The 26062-nt window shown below is 41.2% G+C and overlaps 1 protein-coding gene across 3 annotated transcripts in view; it reads left to right on the top strand.

Annotated features, from left to right (window-relative positions):
* Nucleotides 1–26062, top strand: part of CNNM2 (cyclin and CBS domain divalent metal cation transport mediator 2) — a 148298-nt gene that overhangs the window by 111920 nt on the left and 10316 nt on the right. Inside the window, exons 2-7 of one of the 3 annotated variants that reach the window (XM_060100128.1) lie at nucleotides 6793–6936; nucleotides 9647–9784; nucleotides 11822–11991; nucleotides 22412–22505; nucleotides 22848–22979; nucleotides 25380–25445. In XM_060100128.1, the coding sequence (XP_059956111.1) occupies nucleotides 6793–6936; nucleotides 9647–9784; nucleotides 11822–11991; nucleotides 22412–22505; nucleotides 22848–22979; nucleotides 25380–25445 (744 nt within the window). The remainder of the gene's footprint in view (nucleotides 1–6792; nucleotides 6937–9646; nucleotides 9785–11821; nucleotides 11992–22411; nucleotides 22506–22847; nucleotides 22980–25379; nucleotides 25446–26062) is intronic. The other 2 variants (XM_060100135.1, XM_060100140.1) reach the window with 2 other exon arrangements.

Here is a 26062-nt window from a genome sequence, read left to right as displayed (position 1 = left end):
CCACAGCGCATTTTATACAATCTGACATGCTTTCATACTGTCTCTTTCCCTTAATGTCTGTCTCCCCTGCTAGAATGTTCCTTGAAAGCCAGAGCTTTGTTTTGTTCCCTGAGGTATGAGCCCGGCACATAGTAGGCCTTCAGTAAATGTTTACTGAGTGAATGAATGGATTTGTGTGACTATAGTTCATTGATACATACATAGCATTGTATTTTCTCGATTATAAATTACGTTCATAAACATTAGCTCATTGATCAGTTTGTTCACTTTTTGTAAGTCAGACTAAATCTAACTCTAATGCTATTTAAAGTGTATTGATTCCTTGATGACTAATATGCAAACTGGTTTCCTTGGGAGATCTTAAGTATGGCAATTCAAATCTATCCTCCGTCCCATTTTGTTTTAGTGATGGGGGCCCTGAATTCTGATTTACAGAGCATTTCTGTCTTTTATCACTAGTTCCATAGAACAGCGGTCCCCAACCTTTTTGGCACCAGGGACCGGTTTCGCGGAAGACAGTTTTTCCACGGATGGGGGTGGGGGATGGAGGGATGGGGGGATGGTTCAGGCGGTAATGCGAGCGATGGGGAACAGCAGATGAAGTTCTGTTCGCTCGCCACTCACCTCCTGCCGTGCGGCCTAGTACCTGCCCTCGGCCCGGGGGTTGGGGACCCCTGTCATAGAACTCACTCTTAGGAACTTTATTAATTCTTACTTATTGAGTTATTATAATTCTTATGTTAGATAAACTGGGAAATGTTTAAAAACAAAGGCATATCAAACGCTTCATTTGCCCTACCCTTGTTTAAGTGAGGGGCCACGACACTGCACAACCTCAGGGGAACCATTAGGCCTTGCATTCTGTGCCCCTGCAGTGGTGTGACACAGCAGCCATGGCAGATATAAAACGTTTGGCTTTAGTTTCTCACGGCTGAATCTTCTGTTTGTTTTCCTCCTGCTGTTCGAGTGGCATTTAAGACTCTGTCTGCCTTGCGCTTGCATTGTTAGGTCTCTTGGACTACTGCCTGTCACTTGTTATTAGTGCAGCTGTGTCGAGTTGTTCCTAATACCATTCTACTTCATCTACCCTTTTGGCTTTCTTCCTTAGCTATTTCAGTTACTCTGTCTACTGTTCCATTTCACTTGATTGACATCCAACTTGTATGATAGCCAACGAGTCCATATTTTCATCAGGCAGTTAAGGTACCCTTTGCCAGCCTAATCACTATCTAGTTAATTATTTCTATCAAAATACAAATGGTATCTGTCATTCAGAATTCGAGCCTAGCGTCGTGGTAAGGTTAAAAAATGCGAGTGTGGCAACCTGCTACCATTCTGGGCTGATTCTTCAGAGAGAATAGGCAATACTTTGATTTAGGAAGCAGTGAAAGCAGGCAGAGGCAGAAATTCGATCCCAGTTTTACTGTGTGTAGATGATTTTACTTAGCATACCTCACAATGAAGACATATTCTTGTAATTTCATCTGTGCAAGTGCCCTCTTTTGAGCACGTAGCGGTTAAAATCTAGGTGATTATTTCATAATAACTTGCTTATGATACTAAATTTGAATAGAAATATATATATATATATATATTTTTTTTTTTTTTTTTTTTTTGCGGTACGCGGACCTGTCACTGTTGCGGCCTCTCCCGCTGCAGAGCACAGGCCCTGGACGCGCAGGCTCAGCGGCCATGGCTCACGGGCCCAACTACTCTGCGGCATGTGGGATCTTCCTGGACCGGGGCACGAACCCGCGTCCCCTGCATCGGCAGGCGGACTCTCAACCACTGCGCCACCAGGGAAGCCCTGAATAGAAATATATTGATAGAGCCCTGTACTCTGAAGGGAGGCCTGCATAGATTCTCTTAGGTCTGACTTAGTGATCCCTTAGTGATCTAGGACCAGACTACATGAAGAGAGGCTATGGGTATAAAGTTCAGGGCAGTTGGAAATGACATGAATACTGCAAGACCTTTTATAGCTAGCAAATAAGGGCTGTCTCCAAGCCCTAATGTCTGCTTTATTCTGTATATAGTTAATCAAGTTTAGTTAATCCATGTATATTTAAAAGTTTTAGTGCCACTTAATGCCTATAATTGCATATTGTGCTGATGGCTGTGTTTTCATTCTTTGGAGGTTAAGAATCCAAAAAAATTCTAGTTTTTGGTTTATGAATGCCTTTTTTTTTTTTTTTTTTCTCGGTACGCAGGCCTCTCACTGTTGTGGCCTCTCCTGTTGCAGAGCACAGGCTCTGGACGCGCAGGCTCAGCGGCCATGTCTCACGGGCCTAGCTGCTCCGCAGCATGTGGGATCTTCCCGGACTGGGGCATGCACCCGTGTCCCCTGCATCGGCAGGCGGCCTCTCAACCACTGCGCCACCAGGGAAGCCCCTGAATGCCTTTTATTAGTTTCCCCAAAATTGCTTTGCTGCTTTCAATCCTGGCTTAATGCCTCCAACGCTCAGGTTCAAAAGGATGCTATTTGAGCTCAGTTTTTAAAGTTTCTGTATTGACAGGTTTACATTTTCTTTTTGATTGCTCCATTGATGAGGCCAAAGATTGAACTCCCTGCAGCGAATGGTTAAGTGGGGGAAGAGGTACCTTGTATTGTTGTCCTCCAAAAGCATGATTAGAGAAGAGGGGTATCATTTTTTTTTTGTACTGCTTAGTGGGAAGAAGGTTCAAAAAACAAGACTTCTCACCAGGAATTCCAAAGCTAAAAATATGTGGCTCTGGGGCAGATGAAGAAGTTTCAACACTGGAGGTGGGGGTGTGAAAGGGAACAAGTGAGCTTGGAAGAAAACTTAATAATTTTCAATCTCAGAAGCCTACCTTACATGAATAATTTCTCCAAGAGTAAGGCTCTTTCCAGTCAGATCTGTTGGTGCTGCTGAGCTGGTATTTCAAGTATGTCCATCTGCATTTAAACGAATTGCTCCAAGACAATCTGATTATGCGGTAGTTACTTTGGTGAGAATAGCGCCTCAGTGGAATGGAAACTTCATTTTGAGTCTAATATTAGACCTTGCTTTGGAAAATTCCTTTTAAATGATCACAAGCTGGGAATAGCAAAAGAATTTAACTTTCGACAGACAGCATTCACCAAGAATTTTTAACTGCTTATGTTTGGGTCCTTGGGAAAGCAGATGTGAGAAACTGACCGGACCAAATTGACTAGACTAGAATTGACTTGACCTGATGCGGTGTTTATATCTATTGCTGATAAGTTTCCCTCTTAGTCTCATTTGCTCAAAATATTTTCATTCTTTGAGCGTGAGCATGCTAAGGATGCAAATTGTTAGGAGGCCTAATTGTCTAACAATCTAAACTTCTAGGCCTCCAGACATTGTTGCCTATAAAAAGGGGTCTGAGGCATAGCGGAAAAGGGCGGACAAGCCTACAGAACCAAAGCCAGTTTCTGAGTAAGTGCTGGGAACTTGATCAGACCTGGCCTTCAGGATATTTTTAGTTTGTCTGGTTGATTGTGTCTGAGCAAACTCACCCAGTTTGAAGTTTTAAGTAAACTTTATTTAAAGGACACCCCTCACTCCCCACCCTGCAAAAAAACCCCCCAAAACCTCACCCTGACATTTAAAAAAATAATATACGTGTTAACTGATCATGAAATTTCCAGATATCATATCTCCTTGGCTTAACCTAAGGATAAGTTTCAGATGCCTTGCGTGCCTTGGGCTGGGAAAACCAATATTGGTGTTAGAGATAAATTTAATATTTTAAAAGATCTTTCTGAAATTGAAATGCATCTTTTAACTGCAGTGTACATTTAGTGTAGTAGGGTTTTTTTCTCTTACTAAGCTGGCAATAAGTTGATGGTGCCTTAGAATTGAGGAGGAATATTAATAAATTAGTAGGAGCTACCATTTATTGATCACCCAGTGGATCCCAGGCACTGTCTTTGCTAGGTACCAACATTATCTTTGACACTCACGATAATCCTGTGTGGCAGCGACTATCATGAATGAGCCTGGGTTTAGAGGAGACTGAGGCTCAGAAAAGTTAGGTAATTTGCTCATGATCACACAGCTGGTGATGGCTAAAGTGGCAATGCCGGAGTTCACATCCAGGACTGGTCAGCTTCACAGCATGTGTTCTTCCTTGTAGGTTATATCTTTTCGATGTTTACTATATTTGAAATTAAACCTGAGAAATTTTCAACATTTACTTATTCGTTTTTAAGGGACAATCATAAATCCATTACATGTTAACATAAACAACATTTTTATTAAAAATAACTTTTTTCCAAAACATAGTGTCATTGTTTACCTTTATGTGTATCTCTTTATTATCTAGCTAAGTGGAGGGCAGCTGGATTCTCTTCTGCATTCAGTCTGTGCTGTATACTGTTTTATTGAAGTATGTGAAGAAAATCTGGCCTCACACAAATATGTATTTGGGAAAGGGAGGGGTATTTTAATAGGCTTTTTGTGTATGTTCTTCTTTGATAATATACCAAAACTCCCCAAGTGATAGTTTCTTAAAGGTTAGTTGCAATATAGAATCTGAAACTATGCCAGTGGACTTTTGGTGCACTGTTTCATTAAAATCTTTTGGTCTGGAATCTTCCTTACAGAAGAATTCTGAATAATGTATGTAGCTAACCTCTGACTCCAGGAAGTAGAGCTTAATTCCTACCACTCACCCCTCCCTGGGGGTGGGCTAGACCTAGTGACTTGCTTCCAAAAAGTAGAATGAGGGAAAGGGAAAAATTAGTAACTTTGCAGTAGAGAAGAAACCTGGGAAATTCTACCTTAACCGAGTGGTGAAGGTGAACATCGCCTGTGATGTCATGTGGCTGCCATGTGAGCCCTGATGTGATGTAACTAGAAAACTCATAATCCCAGTCTAATCGTGAGAAAGACATATCCAGATAAGAGGTCATTCTGCAGAGTACCTGACCAGTGCTACTTGATTGTCAAGCTCATGAAAAACGAGGGAGGACTGGGAATCTGTCACAGAACAGAGGAACCTGGGAAGACATGACAGCTAAATGCAATATGGTACTCTGGATTGGATACTTGAACAGAAAGAGAACATTAATGGAAAAACTGGTGAAATCCAAATAAAATCTGGAATTTACTAAATATTACCATATCAATGTCAGTTTCTAGTTTTGATGACTATATCATGGTAAAGTAAGATGTTATCAGTGGGGGAGAAGTTGAGTCAAGGGTATACAGGGACTCTACTGTCTTTGCAACTTTTCTGTAAATCTAAAATTACTGCAAAATAAAAAGTTTTTAAAAATCCACTGTTATGTATTGCATTCTGAACAAATCATTTACCCATGCGTGATTTGGTAATACCATGGCCATGGTCATTTGGAAAATACTTGTTCACAGAGTTATGCAGATCTTTGAAATGTTGACACATTTTATTGTTCAGTGCTTTCAAAATCTCATTTGTTAATAGCACCACCTGTCTCATCAGAAAAGTCTTTACTGAGAAGCTCTCAAGCTCATGGTGGTGGATACAAGTTTCCCAAAATTCTAATTTTCCCTTGAAAGCTCAGATGTTATCTTTGGCAGCAAACACTGCTGTTGTTTTCCTTAATGTAACAGGCTCATCTTGTTCATTTTCAAGAAAATGTCTGCCAAATATCCAAGTCTAAATAACCATAGTTTGTTTGGTAGTCATTCTTTCAAATAAAAAATATGTTCAGTGAAAAAAAGTGGCTGATCCAACGTGCAACTCAAACAATTTGCGTTGAGTCATTTTCCTCAAAACAATTTGAGTCCTTTTCCTCAAAACAACTATCGTACTTGAGAATGCAACAGAAGTGTTTTACCGTACTTCACAATTTGTCACATACAATATTGAAAGACAGGTCCCGGGAATCAAGATTTAATGAAGCTAATAACTTTTACTGCTTCATCAAGGATATTCTTTTTTTGTTGTTCTGAAAAGAATTATTTTATTTTTACATTTTTATTGAAATATAGTTGATTTACAATGTGTTAGTTTAAGGTGTACAGCAAAGTGATTCAGTTACATATATATGTATATATATATACACACATATATATATTTTTATATACTTTTAAAATTCTCTTCCATTATAGGTTATTACAAGATATTGAGTATAGTTCCCTGTGCTATACAGTAGGTCCTTGTTGGCTATCTATTTTATATATAGTAGTGTGTATATTTTAATCCCAAACTCCTAATTTAAGGGGTATTCTTAAGAGGAACTAACTTTTTCCCCTCTCACTCTGTGTGTGTGTGTGTGTGTGTGTGTGTATGTAGGAGAAGACAGTGACCACTAGCATAGTGACCACTACTACCGCTGCCTTGATTTGTGCTCAGGCACTTTACACCATTGGTGCAAATATCAACACGGTGGAAAATTCCAGGAACATTTTAGTGTTCTAAATGAAAATAGTTTGACCTTTCTGACTCTCCTAAAAGGGTCTTGAGCACCCCTAGGGGTCCACAGACCACACTTTGAGAACTGCTCTCCTAAAGTAAAGTAGCAGTTGCTGAAAGGTCACAAAGGAAGAGCTGACATAACTGAAGACCAAATCCATTAGGAAGCAAGTGGTAACAGGGTGGTACCATGTGTGTAGACAATGATGCTCTTCTGGATTAACTGGTCTTACTTTTTATGGCCCATGAAGCTTTTCCATTTGTGGTATTTCCAAACCATTTTTAAATGCTGAAAGATAGACTTTGATAATCTGGTATCTGTGTTTGCTGCTATTTTTACCATAATCATTTATAAGACTTCATTCAGGAAATTCTGAAAATTACCTCTTTGTTTTCTTTTCTTTAAAGGTAAATCTCACCTGGCTATTGTGCAGCGAGTAAACAATGAGGGAGAGGGGGATCCATTTTATGAAGTTCTGGGAATTGTCACATTAGAGGATGTGATTGAAGAAATCATCAAATCTGAGATTCTAGATGAAACAGATTTATACAGTGAGTACCATCACCTGAGTGTACTTTTCCAAAACCTTTGCTTTTATTTGTCATGTTGTTTGTGAGTCATCTGACATCTCTCCAGCTGTTGTCTGCCTGTTTCTAATTATGCACTGTGTGTGTAGGCTGGGTACCACCTGCCAGTATATTCCAGTCGCTTCATCAGAGAGGAAGAAGAGGCAGGTCCTGTAGTGTCAACTGGCCATGTTTTTTTGAAAAGCCAACTGCTTCTAACTATTGATTTGGGCATTGCTTGCCCTGAACAGAAAACTCCATTCCTGGTTTTCACATTTATTTTACATCTGGAGGAAGACTTGTTCTTTACTAAATTTTCATTTTACACAATTAGGCAAATTGTTTTCAGATAAATTTCTGTCTCTACCTATGGTCATAATTCAAATACTTAAAAAGTGAGGGGGGTTTGTTAAATTGATGGATAGCAACTGTTGAAATTTCTCTATTCCAGGACCCATGGACCAGGGTAGAGGTGAGGTTTGCACGCATAGTTTTGCTGGGGCAGTGGTGGTGCAGCAGGGTATATAGAGAAAGCAGGACAGGTTAGGGTACAAAATAAAAATGTGTTTTTCTTGTTCTGTGCTTCTCTGCCTTCTGAGAGGTGGTCTTGGATAGGGGCAGGGGAAGAGAAGTATCCACACCTGTTTGCCCAGGAGTCGGCTTGATTCTGGGGCTGAGTGTTGAACATGAATCTTGTCTCATTAAAGTCTCCAACTGTTGGACTGTGGAGCTTAAACCCTCTTCCTCAGCCTTACTCTTAGCAAAGTAAGACTCTTTCAAGAGTTTCTTAATGCCAAAGATGGCCCAAGGCCTGAGATGTTAGGGGCTCTCAAAGGTGGTATAGAGAAAGATAATCTGGGCTCTTTTTGTCCTGTTTGTCTTTTAAAGCATGACTTGGAGGGGAAAATGGACTGTTCAAATGTCCTGGAGCACCCAGGACAAAGCCAGCCTTGCTCAAAGCGGAATGATTTTTTTTTTCAGTCCTGTTAGAAGGGAATGTCCCTCATTTTAAAGTTTAAAAAGTCTTCCATGCACCCTTAAAGAAATACATTTTATGTTTATCTCTTGACCTGCTTCTGAAAATGTATCTTATGTTTTCCTCACATCTGTATAGTGTTCTTTAAAAGAACACCAGTTCCTATGTGCTTTATCCTTTTGACTCTTGGAGAATAATCAGAGATTTCATAATAGAGAATATTGTTAATTGTGCATTTACATTCTTTTCATCCCTCCTCATAGTGACTATTTAATACCAAGTGTGTCTCTGCATATTTATGTGTTTCCCCAGGGGTAATCCTCATTGTAAGAAAGATAATGTAGACATTTATGAGCTTTTATGTTTACACTTCAGTTCACTTCTTTTAAACCTTGATGAGACTGATTTCATACATGGCTTCCTGAGATGAGATGCTGAACTTGTGGTTCAGGTATATTCTTGATTCAGATCAGGGATGATGACTACCTTTGTCATTAGAAAATTATTTAGGATGCTTGCATTGATTTATGCTGCCTGATTCTAAAGAGAATTTGAGACAGGAAAATTATAGGTTGTGTTCACCGTCTCCCCAGGACAAGCCTAGTTAGTAATCACTCTGTTTTGCCCTAGGCATGAAATGGTAATGTAAAGACTCATGATTCTTGGGGGAAAAAAAGGAAGCAATTAGGATCTTGTCTCTAACCTAGTTTTTTCTTGATCATTACTTTGTCCAGAAAAATACTTGAAAAAAGGTTTTGCATGAGACATCTTCTAGATTAAGAATTGGCAAACTACAGCCCTCAAGAGCATGCTACCTGTTTTTATATGACCTAGAAGCTAAATTTTTTTTTTTTACATTTTTCAGTTGAAAAAAATCAGAATAATAATTTTATTTTGTGACATGCAAAAATGATAAGAAGTTAAAATTTCATATCCGTAATAAAGTTTTACTGTAACACAGCCCTGCTAATTCATTTACATACGGCTGCTTTTTGCTAAACAGCAGAGTTGAGTAGTTGCAACAGAGCATACATGGCCCGCGAGCCTGAAGTATTTGCTGTCTAGCCCTTTACAGAGGAAGTGTGCTGACCTCTATTCTGAATCACTTCCTTTGTATTTGGTTGACCTTGAGGATCTCATGGCCTGGGGTAGAAATGCAGCTAACAGTTATTATTATTAAAATACTGTCCCATGAAAGTGTTCTTGTTTGTTTCTTGAGATTGTGTGTGTGTGTGTATGTGTGTGTGTATTCTCTTTCAGCAGAGGCTGGGAGCCTCTTAAAGGCAGGGACGTGCTTCCCTGTGTCTTCTGTAACATGGTTGTTCTTCACTGCGGTGTGGTGACCTCAGTAGCAGGAGCGTGTGTGCACCCCGGGCTACAGGCACTGTTGCTATGTGGTTGTATAGGCTCCACGAGGGGAGGATTCTTGTCCCCAGCTGCCCAATAATGTACTTAAAAGGGCTCTGAAGATCTTCACGAAGTGTGTCGATAGTTGCTCCCCATCAGGTTGCCTGCGATTTCTTACTCTGGACTGTGTCACAGTCATGACTGTGCTGCACTGATTTAATGAGGATTCTCTCTCCCTTCCCCTTTCCATGTGGTGCTTGTATGTAGCGTGCCCACCATCTGGAGAGAGAGCCTAGCCTTTTCCATATATTATGTCATTTTCATTCGAAAAGAGCCCCAATCTAATGGAATGCATTTCCATTTCTCCCTCAGCTGATAACAGAACGAAAAAGAAAGTGGCCCATCGAGAGAGAAAGCAAGATTTTTCTGCCTTTAAGCAGACAGACAGCGAGATGAAGGTTAAAATATCACCACAGCTTCTCCTGGCCATGCACCGTTTCCTAGCAACAGGCAAGTGCAGCTTATCGCAGTTTGAAATCTCTGCCAACCCTGGAGCGAGTTTCTCACCCACCGCTGACTGGGGTGGGCTGGGGGTGGAGACTGGGAAATGGGGTGATAAGTAATGCCACTTTTGTGTTTTGTTTTTTGTTTTTTTGTTTTGTTTGTTTTGTTTTGTTTTTTTCTTTTTAAATTCTCTCCTCTCCTATGTTCAGTGTCGGCATGAACCCTCTGAGACATTTACCAGGGGTGGACCAGTAACTTAAAATTGGTCTGAAAGGTAAGGATGAATGTTAGTGCCACACTGCATGTGAACAGTAGGCCAGGCCATCCGCTTCAGCTAAGTCCAGGGGAGAGCCAGCTGGCGGAGCAGGCGGACAGTGCAAACTAGACACTACCTCGTTGTGTGTCGGACAGTTGAGTAGTTCTCTCTTCAGCTTGCCTCAGAAGAACAGTTGGACATCGGTGGTGACACAGGTGCTATGATTTTCAAAGAAGAACAATAAATTTTCAAAATAAAATCTTTACCCTTTATGGTTTTAATGAAATCAGAAATTCTAAGAACTCTGACATGGATTTCTTGATGGCCTCTTCAAATCAGATTGTTAACTTGGGCCCATTCCAGGAGGCAAGTGTTCACATTATTAAAACCACCAACCCAGCCAGCACTGACTGCTCCAGAGAGGTCAAGGTCGAACGGACTTGAGAGACCGACTGACCCTGCTCACATCCCCAGATGGCTCTCTAGGCGAAGGGTGAGCTCTGTTGGCCAGGGGAAGTGTGAGAAAATCAGAGTACCCAGTGGCCTGTAGAAGACGTCTGTGTCCAAGATGGGCAACCAATGCCTTTCAACTGAATGCAGTATACTTAAGATATTTTGAAAAGAATGCTAACGGTGATGGAATGTTAGGCACTCTTTAAGATCATGTTTTCAGATACCTGGACATGCTCACCATATAATATTTATGACATGGGAAAATACTCATGATTTAATGTAAGGTGAGAAGAAACAGTATAAAACCGTGTGTACACAAGATTATCCTTGTGTTTTTGTGTGTACACACACACGTACATGGCACACATGCCTAGGTGAGGTATTAGAAAGAAATGCTCACCAATTGCTCAGAATGGTTACGAGTGGTTGGTTTATAGGTGATTTTATTTTCTTCATTTTTTTCTGTTTTCCAAAATTTCCACAATGTACTGTCTAATTTTGTTATTACAAAAAAGTCACAGAAGCTAATACAGAATTTATATCGCACATATAACATAATTTAAAAAATTTTAAAACATAGACAATGTCTTTAACTTCCTTATTATTTTCTATTTCTGATAATATTGTTCATCATTTAAGAACCACAATTTAAAACTAAATGTTACCCTACTCTGCCTCTGAGATACCATAAAGTCCACTTTCAGCATGGCACCCTTAAGTCAGTAATTTTGGGTTTTGTTATTTTAATAAAATCAATATCTTTGTAAACTCAGATGAACATTACTTTTTTTTTTAATTAGCAAGTTGGAGTGCATGTTGATGTGTGCACGTGCCTTGCTTTTATTCTGAATCTCTACCTTCCTTTGTTCCCAGACTTTCTCAGGGTAGTTGAATGGGAGAATGAGATGTGGAGCACTGCGTCTGTGCACCTGGTACTAACCCACACCTAGATGCTTCCTGACCTTTGCTTCTTCCTTTGGCTGTTGTTGGACAGTCAGTCTTTTGTGGCCTGTTGCAGGGTGTCCTGGCAGTCATGGAGCCTGCTTCTGGTTGATTTTCCTTTGTGTCAGTCAGAAAATGAGGGTATTTTTATGAGAACTGAAACCAATGACAGGTTAAAAATGAAAAGTTTTAAAGCAATAAACATGAGAATTCAGCATTTTCTAATTTCTCCCAGGTAATCTGCCCCCAGTGGATCACCAAATGGAAGTCTCGTTAATACATACTGTTATCGCTTCAATTCCAAGTATTCTTTTCTTTAAACACCTTAATCACTAGTATCATTTTTTTCCATCCATTTGAAGTGTAATATCAAGTTGTGTTTATATCTATAGAAGTAGAAGCATTTAGCCCATCCCAGATGTCAGAGAAGATCCTTCTAAGGCTGCTAAAGCACCCCAATGTCATCCAGGAACTGAAGTATGATGAGAAGAACAAGAAAGCCCCAGAATACTACCTCTACCAGCGAAACAAACCTGTAGACTACTTCGTTCTCATTTTGCAGGTCAGAAGAATTAATCAATAGTTGTTTGATCTTATTGAGTACCCACCCTTCCAGTTTGGAGGAGACTTGGTATAGGTGAATGGGTCCCAAGGATATAACATACTTAACTTCTGGGGTGGCCTTACAGTGGGAGAATTTCATCTCCCTGTTTTCGTATCTGCAAACAATTTCAATATAAAGCAGTGTTATTAATTACTTTAATTTCCAATACAGACAGGCACTTAGTGATTGCTGAGGCATTGAGGCATTCATTTGAAGAAGGGTGAATTCAGGTGTCTGTATTTTTTTTTTTTTGAAGAGTTTGGGGAATTCCCTGTGCATGTCTAAATCTTGGCTGGGCATTTGAAATTTAAGTGTTGTGAGTCCCTTGAGTCTTCTTTTTATCATCTTTTATTTCTTCTGCCCCTTGTTAGGACTTGGTCTTGCACAACTTCCTAGAGATGCCTTATGATCTCTTCCCTTAACGCCATCAAAATAATCCATTTATTATTGTTTTTTAAAAAATGTTGAGCCTTTTAATTTTTTTATTTTTGGCTGTGTTGGGTCTTCGTTTCTGTGCAAGGGCTTTCTGTAGCTGTGGCAAGCGGGGGGCCACTCTTCATCGCGGTGCGCGGGCCTCTCACTGTTGTGACCTCTCGTTGCGGAGCACAGGCTCCAGATGTGCAGGCTCAGTAGTTGTGGCTCACGGGCCTAATTGCTCTGCGGCATGTGGGATCTTCCCAGACTAGGGCTCGAACCCGTGTCCCCTGCATTAGCAGGCAGATTCTCAACCACTGCGCCACCAGGGAAGCCCTATTATTGTTTTTATTCCTGATTACTACCAGCTTCTGTTTTATTGAGGAACTGTTGGGATAATCACAGCCTCTCATGGCAATGGTAACTTACCTCCTTCTCACTGTAACATAATCCACTATATAAGGTGAGAAGGTCCATCCATTCTGAACCCTCCTAAGGGCCCTAGAGGGGCTTTTGTGCTCGGATTGACAGGAGGCCCTTATTATCTCACAGTTTCACTTGGTAGAGCGCAGTTCTTGGCCTGGAGACCAAGATGAATAGTACAATGAATAGCATGCTAGTTTTATTGATTTCTTGTGTCTCTTTATTGAAGAATTACTTTTATAGGAATTCTGAGTGTATTTCAGTATAAGAATACTAGCCCCTTAAGCATTCTCCTGTTCCTTGGTTACTTCCTAGGTAAGAATTGGAGGGATCTTTATACAAGTATAATTAGCACTTGGTAGACCCATCTACAATTTATGCTGAGTCCAGCAAGTCCCAGTTATCTAAATGAATCAAGATGTTTCTTTTTATCTGAAAATAACTCTTATCAGATGTCTAGATGTTAGAAACTCTGGGAAGTGTTGTGTTTATGCCCCATGTTTGGACTGTATAGTGAATTCTGGAAGCAGAAGTGAAGAACTGTAGAAAAGTCTATGGATTAACCAGGTATATGCTGCTTTCATATAGTGTTTCTTGGAAACTTCTGTTTGCAGGTTTTCTAAATCAGTACCCTGATTATTCTACTAACCTTAGTCTCATTCAATCCTGAATTGTTTTTCTTTTTCTCTGGGGATAGACAAGCTTGAAACTCTGAGGGGGGTGGGAATTTATTTTATTTACTACAGTGAAGGAGTAAAGCATTCATGTTTCTCATAAAATCTAGATGTGAATATTCCTTAAACCTAGAGAAACTGAATGACATTAAAGACAGTTTATTTAGAACTTTGAGGATTGACGTTGTGAATTTCAGTAATATTAGAAACTCTGTGGCTTTCAATCGTCGATTTTTATATAGTTAGCATTTATGAATTCTGATTCAGTAATGCTCTATTGATATGTAAAAAAGCCATTTCCTAGCTGATGGATCTAAAAATAGATTTTATGGAAGAGGGACTTCATAATTCTTGTCCCTTTATAAATAAATCTTTAAAGATATTTTTGATAAGGTTTTTATGTCCATGTACCTATATTTGAATACCTATGTCATGTTAAATATTTTTACAAATGTGACAAGTTCTTGGAACTGACGATGTCATGGGAGTTTTTAAAAATTTTAATTTTATTTATTTATTTTTGGCTGCGTTGGGTCTTAGTTACTGCGTGCGGGCTTTCTCTAGTTTCAGCGAGCGGGGGCTACTCTTCGTTGTGGTGTGCGAGCTTCTCATTGCGGTGGCTTCTCTTGTTGCGGAGCATGGGCTCTAGGCGCTTGGGCTTCGGTAGTTGTGGCTCGTGGGCTCAGCAGTTGTGGCTCACGGGCTCTAGAGTGCAGGCTCAGTAGTTGTGGCTCACGGGCTTAGTTGCTCCGCGGCATGTGGGGTCTTCCCGGACCAGGGCTCGAACCCGTGTCCCCTGCATTGGCAGGCGGATTCTTAACCACTGCGCCACCAGGGAAACCCCATCATGGGAGTTTTATAAAGATCTCAAGGCTTTATGGAGGTGTTCAAACTGTAGAGTTTGGTGAAAATCATGTTCTTGAAGGCCAGGCAGTTACCTGAGGTACCCAGAGTATGACAAAATGAAATATAATACCCTGTCAGTCTAGCATAGCCATCACCATTTACAGAGTATATTCCACCCTAAAATATCACTAATCCATCATTGGAAATTCATGCCACGTTATTGAGCATGTTCTACTGCATTTCAAGAACATTAAACCAGAGGAAAGCAGCTGTAGCTGCCTTCCCTTCCTGGCCCCAGTGCCAACAAGCTGCCTTCTTCTGCAGACACTAGAAAAACTCTTTTATTAAGTAATTGATGTTTGGAATACAATTATAACTAGAAACAATCACTTTGAATTTAAACCCTAGATGAAATAAAGTCTAACTTATTCAAAGCAAACCATTTAAGTAAGCTTACTTAAAAGAATATCCTATAGGTTATGGGACACATACTACATATGAATAACAAGGCACTTTCAAGTTTTATCTGAGAAAGTAGATTATTTTTCTTTGCGGTATGCGGGCCTCTCACTGTTGAGGCCTCTCCCGTTGTGGAGCACAGGCTCCAGATGCACAGGCTCAGCGGCCATGGCTCACGGGCCCAGCCGCTCTGCGGCATGTGGGATCTTCCCGGACCGGGGCACAAACCCGCGTCCCCTGCATCGGCAGGCGGACTCTCAACCACTGCGCCACCAGGGAAGCCCAGAAAGTAGATTTTTAAACTAAAATGTATTGTGATAAAAGCACAATAAATAGTGAAAGAAAACTTTATTGGCTCTACATGCCTTAAGTAACAGAATACACATATAAAAGTAGGAATGGGTAGGAACATAATCTTGGGGGGAAATTTTTTCCACCATCATAAAAGAGCAAGAAAAAAATGTTAGAGTTTTAACTTGTGTAAATAAAATTAACCAAGTTGAAGAAAATTAAATATAAAGCCAGGGAAATACACTTAAAAAAAAGTTTTATGTGACTTCTTCATAAAAATTGGTCATTTGCTCTGTCACATGTAAATTCTAGTAAATTCAGAAAGATAGAAATTTCATAAAACTACCTGCATAGATCATAATGAAATAAAATTCGACATAAAAATGCATAATCGAAAAGTACTAAGCTATTTTAAAACTGAGCAATTCTCTTACAAAGGTTTATACATAAGGTATAGAATAAAAGACTATTAAATAATATAAATACCATATCCACAGTATGTCAGAGTTTAAAATTTTATTCCTCTAAGTACTTACATAAGAAAAAAAGATATCTCTGATTTTCTATAATAGAAAAAGAGCAAAGCAACAAACTAAAAAGAACAAATTAAATAACAGAGTGTCATGAAAATAACTTTTAAAATGAAAAAGTTTTACATCCCATAAATAAAATCAAGATTGGTTCTTCTAAAAGATGAACAAAATCATTATTCTATTGGCATAATTAATGTGATAAGAGAAAAAAGAAAACTAGAAGTTCTCCCTTCCCCCCAAAAAAGCAGCTAGAATCAAAGGAATTGCTTGGAAAAAAAAAATTGAGACTCTAAAGAACTTGATTTCTGTATTGTACAAATAGAACAAGATGATTTGATAGTTAAATGCATTCTTTACGACAGTATGGCCTAATCTAAAGTCTGATAATGTTCTGGGTCAGTCTCACTTGTCCACATTGATGGAGAATTCCTAAATAAAAAGGTAGCAGTTAGAGACCAATAATGGACCCAAAGAGCTATTCACTGTGGCTGTGACTGAATTAGGATTATTTTAGGTATTCAGGGCTAGTTTAATAGAAGGACAAAAAAACTAAAATATGCCGTGTTAATTAGGAGAGCAGTAAAGGAAAAAATCCCTATGCTTAAATCAATAGATATCAGGACAAAATTAAGCATCCATTCTTGATTTCTAAAACAAACCAAAAACAAAAAATCTTTGTAAAAATCCATGATGAACAGTGAACAAAAAAGAAAAAAATGCTGTAAACCAGTCACATGCTTAAACTGGCAGCTTCCTTTTGGGAATAAATATATAAAACCCCTCATATACATGCATTTCAAGAAATCATTTTTTATAAAGCTTTTTATGCAAATAGATTTATAGCAAATAAATCTATCAATTATAATTAAAGTAGTAGAAATAGTCCATATATCTAAGCTAATCAAATTTCAGTGTGGATAATATGAGAGATCATTATATGGTCATAAAAGAAGTAGAAAGCATGTACAAAAATATGTCAAAAAAGATAGTGTGCCTGTAATTATAACTATTATAAACCATTTTTCTAATATATATAGTTGACATTTTACAGTGAAGTATTTGTTGGTCCTCTGGGGAATAAAATGTCTAAGCAGATAAAAAAATATCATTGTTCTTACACAACACATAATTAGGTTATGATTTTAGTAAATATAAAGAATAATAGGAAAACAAGAGGAATAGCTTTTTTCTTTGCCAGTTATGTAATCAATGGAAAGGGATGCTTTTTTTTCTGGGGTTAATTTTTGTTGATTTCATGACCCAGATGTTTTGTTGTTCAATTGCCCCATCCACTCTTTTCCTTTAGGGCTTCTGACATAGATTCGAAAGGGTTTTTCCCTGCGGAGTGAAATCTGTTTTTTGTGGAGGTGGCAGGTAGCATCTTAGAACTAAACAGCCTTTGACAATATTTAATATCATTTCACTTGTTATTGGGAGAGAATTGAAGCCTTCAATACCAAACCTTCTTAAGGAGTTTTGAGTTGCAGGGTCTCTGTGTCCCGGTGAATAATGTTTCCTCACTCTTGAGTTGTGTACAGATAACACAGCCATATTACAGAAAAAAATTATTTAGATGCCTAGTGTTGACTCTATTTTTTAAAAATTACATATGTATAAATATAAAATTAGCATGAGATCCTTTTGAACCCTTTGAGCTGAGAACTCTTACATAGAACAATGAAGAAAACAAGTTTGTAATTAGTATTTTAAATGTGTAAATGACACTGTTTGGCTGACAGTAAAGTGCCACTGGTCCCAGGATGGTAGCAGGGAGCTCTGGCGCTGGCTCTTGCATTCAGCACACTTAGGTCCCTGTGTGCCTGGCAAGGATGGCACCCTCCAGCCCTGTGCTCAGTTTGAGCTACTCTGTATGTTTGTACAGTATGTTGTGTTGTTATTTGGCCTCCACTGGGTGTGACCGGATTATTTGTATGTTTAGTCCTCCCCTGTTCCTTTCTCTTTGGCTCAGTGCTTCTCACACTTCAGTGTGCTTGGGAATCCCTTGGGGATTCAGTACATCTAGGGTGGAGTCTGAAATGCTTTATTTCTAACAAGCTCCCAGTTGGTTGAGTAGCAAGCCTTAGCCACGATGATTCACGTAGTAAGAACAACTTAACAGATTTGAGCACTAAGGCAAATGCTGCCACTGACATCTGGTGGCAGTACTTGGTTAGAAGGTGGTCAACCAGATAGCCTGAAATATATGTAAATTAATTTTTGACCGTCAAAAAAAATTTTTTTTTTTAATTTAAGTGTTTATGAAGCAAACTTGCTGAGTCCTAGGACTACATCTGTGGACTGCAGATTGAAAAATTTTGCTAGAGGATGTCTGGGTGGTGCGTCCCCTCTTACTGGGCAGTGCTGGTGAACACAACCTAGCGTTTGTGCCCCTGGCATTTCATTACCTCCTTTTAGGTGTCAAACCCTATTTTGTGATGGTGATTTAAAAAACAAAAACAAAATAAAAAAAGAACTGAATTCCAGAGTGAGCAGGAGACCAAGTAGATGCTCAGCATGTGGGATCTGAGTGTCTTCAGCCTTGAGTCCACGGCTTCCACTGAGCGCTCCATCTTGTTTGTGCCGACGAGGATAGCTTAGGCTTCTGCCTTGAGGCCAGGTACAGCACGCGACTGCTGGGTACTTTGTCGATGCTTAGAAACTTTGAAAAGAGTTGTCTAATACCTTTTTCCAAAGGAAGGTAGGATTCTGTAGTAGTAACTTTACTCGGGGAGCCAGCTTTGCCTGGGACAGTGAGGCCTTCTTCCTGTTTTGTCAGTTTACCAACATGAAGCCCTAGCTTCCTTTGGGAGTCTATCCTGTCTCGATTTTTGTGTGTGTGTGTGTGTGTGATATACTAGACTAGAGCAAATTCGTGAATGTTTCAAAAGTAAAATTGATACGGAGCTCCTTCCCTATATGGAAGAAGTTTATTTTCTGAGAAGACACCTGATTGAACTTGGGCCAGGCAAGCCATTTCCTCATGGGGCAGCCCTGCTTTGTGTACCTGTAGGTTTACTTGAAAACGGTCACTTCTTTGAGACACTGACACACACAGATGAGTAAAAACAAATGTGTTCACTGGATGCTTCTGAAACGTGCCTACCAGGAAAGCTTCAGTCCTCTAGAGAAGGAGATCGGGCTGGGCAGTTTTTTAAACTTTTGGAATTGTAGAATCACAGGATGTTAGAACTGAAAGAACCGCAGGTCTCCTCTCCTTTACTGCAGTTTTATAACTGAAGCAAAATTAGTCTAGTGCAGTGGTTCCTAAATGCTGATACTTGGCAAAGTTTTCGCCAGTTTGAGGCAAAATGAGAAAAATAAAAACAGTTGCAGTGAGTTCTTCATAAAGCTGTGTGTATTCAGCTTAAAGACCTGTTATTCTGAAATTATATATTTTCTATATTTGGGGGATTAAAATGTCTGGGCTTTTGTGGAATGATGGTCGCAGTACATAGCTGTGTTTTTAAAATATCTTTATTTTATGAAATAAAAATGAGGCAACCCTCTCTGTTTCTGAGAAGGAAGATGGATTTTCCTAGTTCTTGGAATCCAAGCAGCTGGGAACCACTGACCTAGTACACCTGCCTGTAATCTGATGGATCTAGACTAGGTAGACTCCAGAAGAAAGATAGCGGATCCTCCCCACCACCTGCCGGCCTGTCTTGGGGGGCAGGGAGAGATCAGCTGAGGGGCTGCAAATCTTCGAGCAGCTGTCCTAATTTAATTTGCAGACTCACAGCTTCTGGGGGAGTCTCTTGAGAGGCCAGGGTGCACAGAGGTTCCAGAGCTGGCACCCATTTGCAGGGACACGGAACACAGAAGGCCCTGTAGCTTGTATAAAAAAAAAAAAAAATTAAAGGATCCAGATCAACAGGAGATCCATAGAAACGGAAGTCGATATGAGGCTATATGGCATTTGATCCTTCCTCCTGATTTTCTGCCTAGAAATGCAGGTTACATGATGGTCCTACAGACACTCTCGAGCTAACGGTCACTGAGGCAGACATTTTCAGTTAGCGTATACGTACATCCTAGCTCTCTGATACAAAATCAGGGATTACTCCATGAAGAAATGGATAAGTAACTGAAGGTATACGCAGTGGGCACCTCCATTTCTGCTGATCATTGTCTCTGAATATTGTGTCCCTGCCCCCCTCTCTTAGGGACCCTGCATCCCATTCTTTCCACCAGCTTTTGGCTTTTGCTCCCTGAGTTCCCACCTTCTCTCTCTCCACTAACTTTCCGCCCTTTCTGCCCCAATTTGCCTAATCCTAAACAGGCCTCGCTTGACCCCAAGGCTGCTGCCAGCTCCCCTGTGGCCCTGCTGCCTGTGCTTTGTCCCTCTTGCCCTCGCTTCCCTTCCACTGTCTGATTTCTTCAGGAAAAGACTCCCTGAGGCCACAATGGCTCCCTCCTCGGTGACCCTCTGACCATCCCTTTACTCTGAGGTTCTTCCCTCTCCCAGCTTCTGTGATGACAACGGTTGTCCGGTTCTACTCGTATCCGTTTTCCCTTTGGTCCCATATTTGTTTCTTTTTCTCTTCCTACTCCCAGTCAAGGGCTGTAATTGCTCATTTTCTCTTCTCCTCTCTCAGACCCCCATCTCCAGTTCTGACCTTTTCCCTGACCTTCGTCCTTCCATTTCAGCCTTTTTGATGGACTCTTCAAAAGGCCTTGTTTTCTTAAAGGGAATTCGTCCCCTCTTCCCGGCCCCCATCACTGATGCATCTCCCTCCCAACATTTCCATCTCCACTCATGGGGTCCCCGTTCTTCAAGTCGCTCAGAGCAAACTTCTCTTGTGATTATTGATGCCTCCCTCTCTCTCCTTGTGCTTCTTTTTTTTTTTTTTTTTTGCGGTGCGCGGGCCTCTCACTGTTGTGGCCTCTCCCGTTGCGGAGCACAGGCTCCGGACGCGCAGGCTCAGTGGCCATGGCTCACGGGCCCAGCTGCTCCGCGGCATGTGGAATCCTCCCAGACCGGGGCACGAACCCGTGTCCCCTGCATCGGCAGGCGGACTCTCAACCACTGTGCCACCAGGGAAGCCCTCACCAAACTGCTTTTCCAAACCCATCTCCCCTTCTTTCCTGGCAAACCCACTGAGCCTGGAAGTCCGCTGTCACCCACCTCTGACCTTCCTCAGCACTGTTCCCTTCCCTTGGCTCAAATCCTACTCCTCCTCAGATTTTCCTTCCTGTATAAAATGTATCTTTATACAAGACCAGGAAGTCATTTTTTTTCTCTCTGAACTCCTTATATTCTTCTTTTTCCTCATGTAGAATTTTTGTTTACTGTCTTGCACCATTGAGTTTCATGTGTTCTCCCATTTTCTGGATTGTGTGCTCTTGGAGGAGCAAGGGCTGTCTTCTCACAAGGCTGCACAACCTCTCCTGAGGACCCTGCATGGTCAGGGCTTTTAGTGCCTGTTGGTTTGCAGGTTGATTTTATATTATAGCAAGAGAATTGGTTGGAGATGGATAAAACTAATATTTTCCATTGAGTGAAGGAAAACCCAAAAGAGAGACAACAGATAGTTTTCTGAAGAAGGGCTTTGAGAAAGGGCTTCCATAACTGGGAATTTGGTACAGAATAATAGGGAGTGATCACAGTGATGGAGTTTGCATTCGTAGGCGGCACAGTGTAGCATACTGGTGAAGAGTTTGTTCTTTGGTTACTTCATCTTTCTGAGCCCTGCTCTCCTAATTTATAAGAGGGTGGTGATTGTGTCTGCTTCCTAGAGTTGTGAGCATTAAATGGATTAATAAGCACTGTGAATTGTCAGCACAGTTTCTCTTCAATAAATGGTAGCTTAATTTTTGTTTACCCATGTAAAGGATGCACCATAAACGTACCCTCCTACTAGAGAGGCAATAATTATAGGTAAGGTGAGCAAGAGCTGTTCTGACCCTTGGCTTGGAAATCTAGAATGCAACTTGCTCATGAGGGTTTTCCAATAGCCCAGAAAAGGATTATGGTGAACCGTAAGGCTAGAGGGATGAATAAGGCACAGTGTGTCCCAGAGGAGATGATGAGAGGGAAGAAGTTGTAGTCAAGTTAGAGGAAGGAAAGAAAAGGGAGAACCTTAGAAGAGGTTTTGTCCTGATGGAACGAGATTACTTAAGGTGCTTTGCCGAGAAGTACCATGGTGTCCCAGTGCCTCTGGAGTGTCTGGATGACCAGGGATTGGCCTGCGACGTGTCTGCTCAGTTGGTCAGGACCCATGCTAGGGAGATAAGAGGGAGTTCTGCTGCTGGGAGCCGGTTTAGTCCTCCCTGTTTCATGGTGACAAACCATGTTGGCCCTTGACCCTGACTCTGCTCCGACTCAGGCTCCCGTGGAACTGCTTGGGTGACCGTCACTGAGCACCTTCTCAGCGTTTGTCCCACGGGTGGAACAAGAGCCCCATCTTTCAATTACTGGGAGGGCTCTCAAAGAACCCACGAACTGGGATGCTGGGAAATATTGAGTGGACTCGTGGAAATTAAACATCACACTACTTTCACCTCTGCATCTCCAGCTAAATCGAATTTTTCATATTTAAGATGAATTAGCCCTCTCCTCCATCTAAGTGGGAAAGATTATCTGAGGCTTTTTTTTTTTTTTTTTTTTTTTTTTTACTTCCTTGGGGTTGTTGGGAAAGGAGTTTAGACAAAAATCTGAGGAAGGACTAAATCTTGCATAGAGTTTGCAAAGAAATTCATGTAATTGGACTGAACATGCTCCCTTTTTTCTTTTCACAGGGGAAAGTGGAAGTAGAAGCTGGGAAAGAAGGTATGAAGTTTGAAGCCAGTGCTTTTTCATACTATGGTGTAATGGCCCTTACGGCCTCCCCAGGTGAGTTTCCTTCTCAGCCTCAGGGCAGGGCTAGGTTTTAGGAAATAATGCCCTTGTATTGTCATCTTTCTGTACCTGCCGGCTAACCCAATTTATTTACTTTTGAACTTTATATTGAAGTGTATCATGTATACAAAAAATACTGCTCACATCATACATATATACCTCCATGAATTTTCACAAACTGAACTCTTGTGTAAACCAGCTCCCAGATCAAGAGACAGAACATCACCAACCCCAGAGAACCCTCCCCCCACCCTCCCCTTTAGTCACTGTCTCCCCAAAGTAACCACTGTCTTGACTTATAAGCATTGACTAGTTTTGCCTCTTTTTGAACTTCAGGTAAATGGAATTATACAGGACATATTGCATTGAGTCTGGCGGCTTTTACCCAGTGTTGTCCTGGGCACACTCATCTGTACTGCTGTGTGAGCTTATACTCTGTTTCTTCTCATTGCTGTACGGTGTTCCATGGTATGAATATACAGCAGTGCATTTATTCTTTTCACTGCAGATGGACACTGGGGTAGTTTCCTGTTTGGGGGCTACTCCGAATTGTGTGTCTGTGACACTGTCCGCGTCCATTGGTGAAGACATTTCTGTTGGGTGTATGTGTAGGAGTGGAATGGCGGGGTCGGCGGTAAGAGCCGCAGCCCCACAGTTTCCCAGGGTGGCTGAGGCAGTCACACTCCTGCCCGTGCTGACCGGGGTTCCAGTGGCCCCATATCCATCACTTGATACTGTTGACTCTGTTAGATGTTAACTATTCTGGATGTTTTTTAATTTGCATTTTTCTGAGGATAGTTGAGGTTTTAATATATATCCATTGCCTATAGCCGGCTCTTCTCAACTTAGAGAGCTGGCCAGTTAAGTCAGCCAACTAAGGGTGGGTGTGCCACGGGGTATCGACCTAGTGCTCTGAGCCCAAGATGCCAGAAAGCGGTGTCTGTTCTAGTAGGAACACGGACGCGGATACTTGGCTCACCTCTGGGATGGGACTTGAATGGTTCCTCTTTGCACCACTTGCTTTGCTACCTGATCCCCGCTGGAACGGGGCAGGCAGGTAAACAGGGGCTGCAGTACCACCTTGTGGCCAAAATCCCAAATGACATGCTGTGCCAGGAAATAACCTTTTATAAACCTCAAACTTTAAAAGAGCCGATCCTAAAAGAACGCTGTCACTTCTGAAAACCAGTTTCAAAAGGGGGGAGGGGCCACCTGCAGACAAGTCTGTGTTGTGACGCTGGTCCTCATCTACTCGTCCACACAATATCTCAGGCGCCCAGAGATGTTACAGTTAGAAAGCCAGGGAAATGTCAAGAATTCTCTGACGTTTCTAAACCTCCCCTGTCCCCGATGCATCTGCTCACTATCCTGGTGCAGGTTTTTGAGTCACGTGGGCCAGTGTCCCCATTGTCTAGCACCCAGTGTGAACACAAGCCTGTCTAACCCCACTTAATTAGTAGGTGTCTGCTGTCAACTTCAAGGTGATCTTCTGTTTTCACTGCTAGTGAGAGGACGGGGAGATTCTTAACTAGGCCAAGAAGACCTCAGAGACAGCCGGAGTTCCACTTATGGGTTATCTGACTGAGAAAGGCCCTTGGCTTCCTCGTTATTAAAAGGGTATAAGATTACCTCCTGTGGCTGTTAGAAGAATAGAATGTGATGATACTCACATGAGTACTTTGTCACCTTTAAAGCACAAGAGGAAATGTTTGTATAACACAAGTAGGTGTTGAGATTGTGACTATTGCTTGGCAACCACCCTCAAATTTGCCCCAGGTTAGCAGAATCAGGTATGTAAGGTGGCTTTGAAAGGACAGCTAGAGGAGTAACTTGTACATTTTTATGCATCACTAGTTCTTGAACCCTAAATATTAGCCCAGTTCATATTAAACCATGGATTTATATAGGGTAAATCACATTCAGGAAAGGAATTGAAGAGCAGGCCTTCCATATAGGAAGTGTGTGGGGCTGCAATTTCCTACCTAATGTGGTAGGAAATGCTTGGAAGGAAGAGAATTTCATTAACGGCATCTTATTTACTTCAAAGCCCAGCGTTTTACTTGACTTTACATTGAGGATTCGGGATTTTGTATATTCATTGAGATGCAATAATAAGTATAGTAATCCCAAGGTAATGTTTCTATTTATTAATGTTGATTGCCTAGAAAGACCCTACACTAATCAGTTATCAAGACCGACCCAGTTATTTGTCAATTATACCTCAATTAAAAAAAAAAAAAAACCTGCCCAGAAAATATGACCCCTGCCTGGTAGGCCATGTTGATCGACTGGTCTGCCATTCCCAAGAAATCTGTATATGATATTCTTTATTTACCTTCCTCTAATACTTTGAATTGCTGTGGAATACTGTGAAATTTCAAAGCATCTGGTCAAAGTTACAATCAGACCAATTAAGAATGTAAATGAATTGAATAATTTTTTGCCACAGATAGGGACGCTGTAGGCTGTGCTGTGAACAGGTATCGAGGTGCTGGCACAGGCAGCTTGGGTCATGCTCTTGGGGCAGTTGATGAATCAAGCTCCACTTTTGCGTGGCTAGCTGTGACTGAAGTCCTTAAGAGCATGTTTTGAGCTATAAACTGCAATGGGGTACTACTGGCTTAGGAGATTTCTAGGTTAGTAAAGAAGCCTGTGAGTAGGATTTCTCCCGATTTCAGCCTCCCTATGTTCCTCTTCCTGGAAAGCAGTGTGTGTTCAGTTGACTTATATAATATCATATAGTCTTCTGCATTTCCGGGATTGAACACTCCTATGGGTAGAACAGGTATCCACTCCTGTCCCCTGATTACAGAGAGCTCCTTTCTTGCCTTTTGATATGGTCTCACCCTGTTTTTCTCCATTTTTCAGTTCCTTTGTCCCTGTCTCGTACCTTTGTTGTCAGCAGAACAGAGTTGTTAGCAGCAGGTTCTCCAGGTAATTCTGCATGTTTCCTTTTCATAATTCTTATTGCCTCCGTTGACCCCACCAAAGCCCAGCTGGCCGGGTCTGCTCCCTTTATTTGGTCAAGGCCATTTTCAGTTCTTCTTTGAGCTCTAAAACTCCATGGTTCTGTGACTAATAGTGAGCTATCCAGGACAGTATAAGCCCACAACAGGTGCGCAAAGGGTTTGGGAGATGGGAAGGGAATCCTGAAACTGGGAAGGGGAGAGTGCGTCTGACACGGGTTCCCTGCGTGACCCATCCACACTGCTGACCTTGGATTTTCGAGGCTGCCCTTTGGTCTTTTGGTGACCTCAGCAAAGTCATGGTGCATGGAATTTGCAGAGGCCCCAAACCTGAGGATTCTTCTGCAGAACACATTCAGCCAAAAGGCTGAAGGACTATGAACTTCTCTTGGTGAGGCCCCAAAATCTGTTTCTTTGGTCCTTTTTGTGGCATCCATGTGAACGAGGTGCATGTATTTCCACCCTTCCTCGGGCAGGTGGCCCCGCTTCTCCTGTCTCGCTGTCTTTGTTTTGAAATTAGTACTGTGCACATTCCTAACGAACTGCTGATTATTGCCCTGCAGGAGAGTATGGTCATGCCTGGCT

Source organism: Mesoplodon densirostris, chromosome 1 (assembly GCF_025265405.1).
Source record: "Mesoplodon densirostris isolate mMesDen1 chromosome 1, mMesDen1 primary haplotype, whole genome shotgun sequence".
NCBI lineage: Eukaryota > Metazoa > Chordata > Mammalia > Artiodactyla > Ziphiidae > Mesoplodon > Mesoplodon densirostris.
The sequence above is the reverse complement of the archived record's forward strand: the minus strand, read 5'-3'. Positions and strand labels throughout refer to the sequence as shown.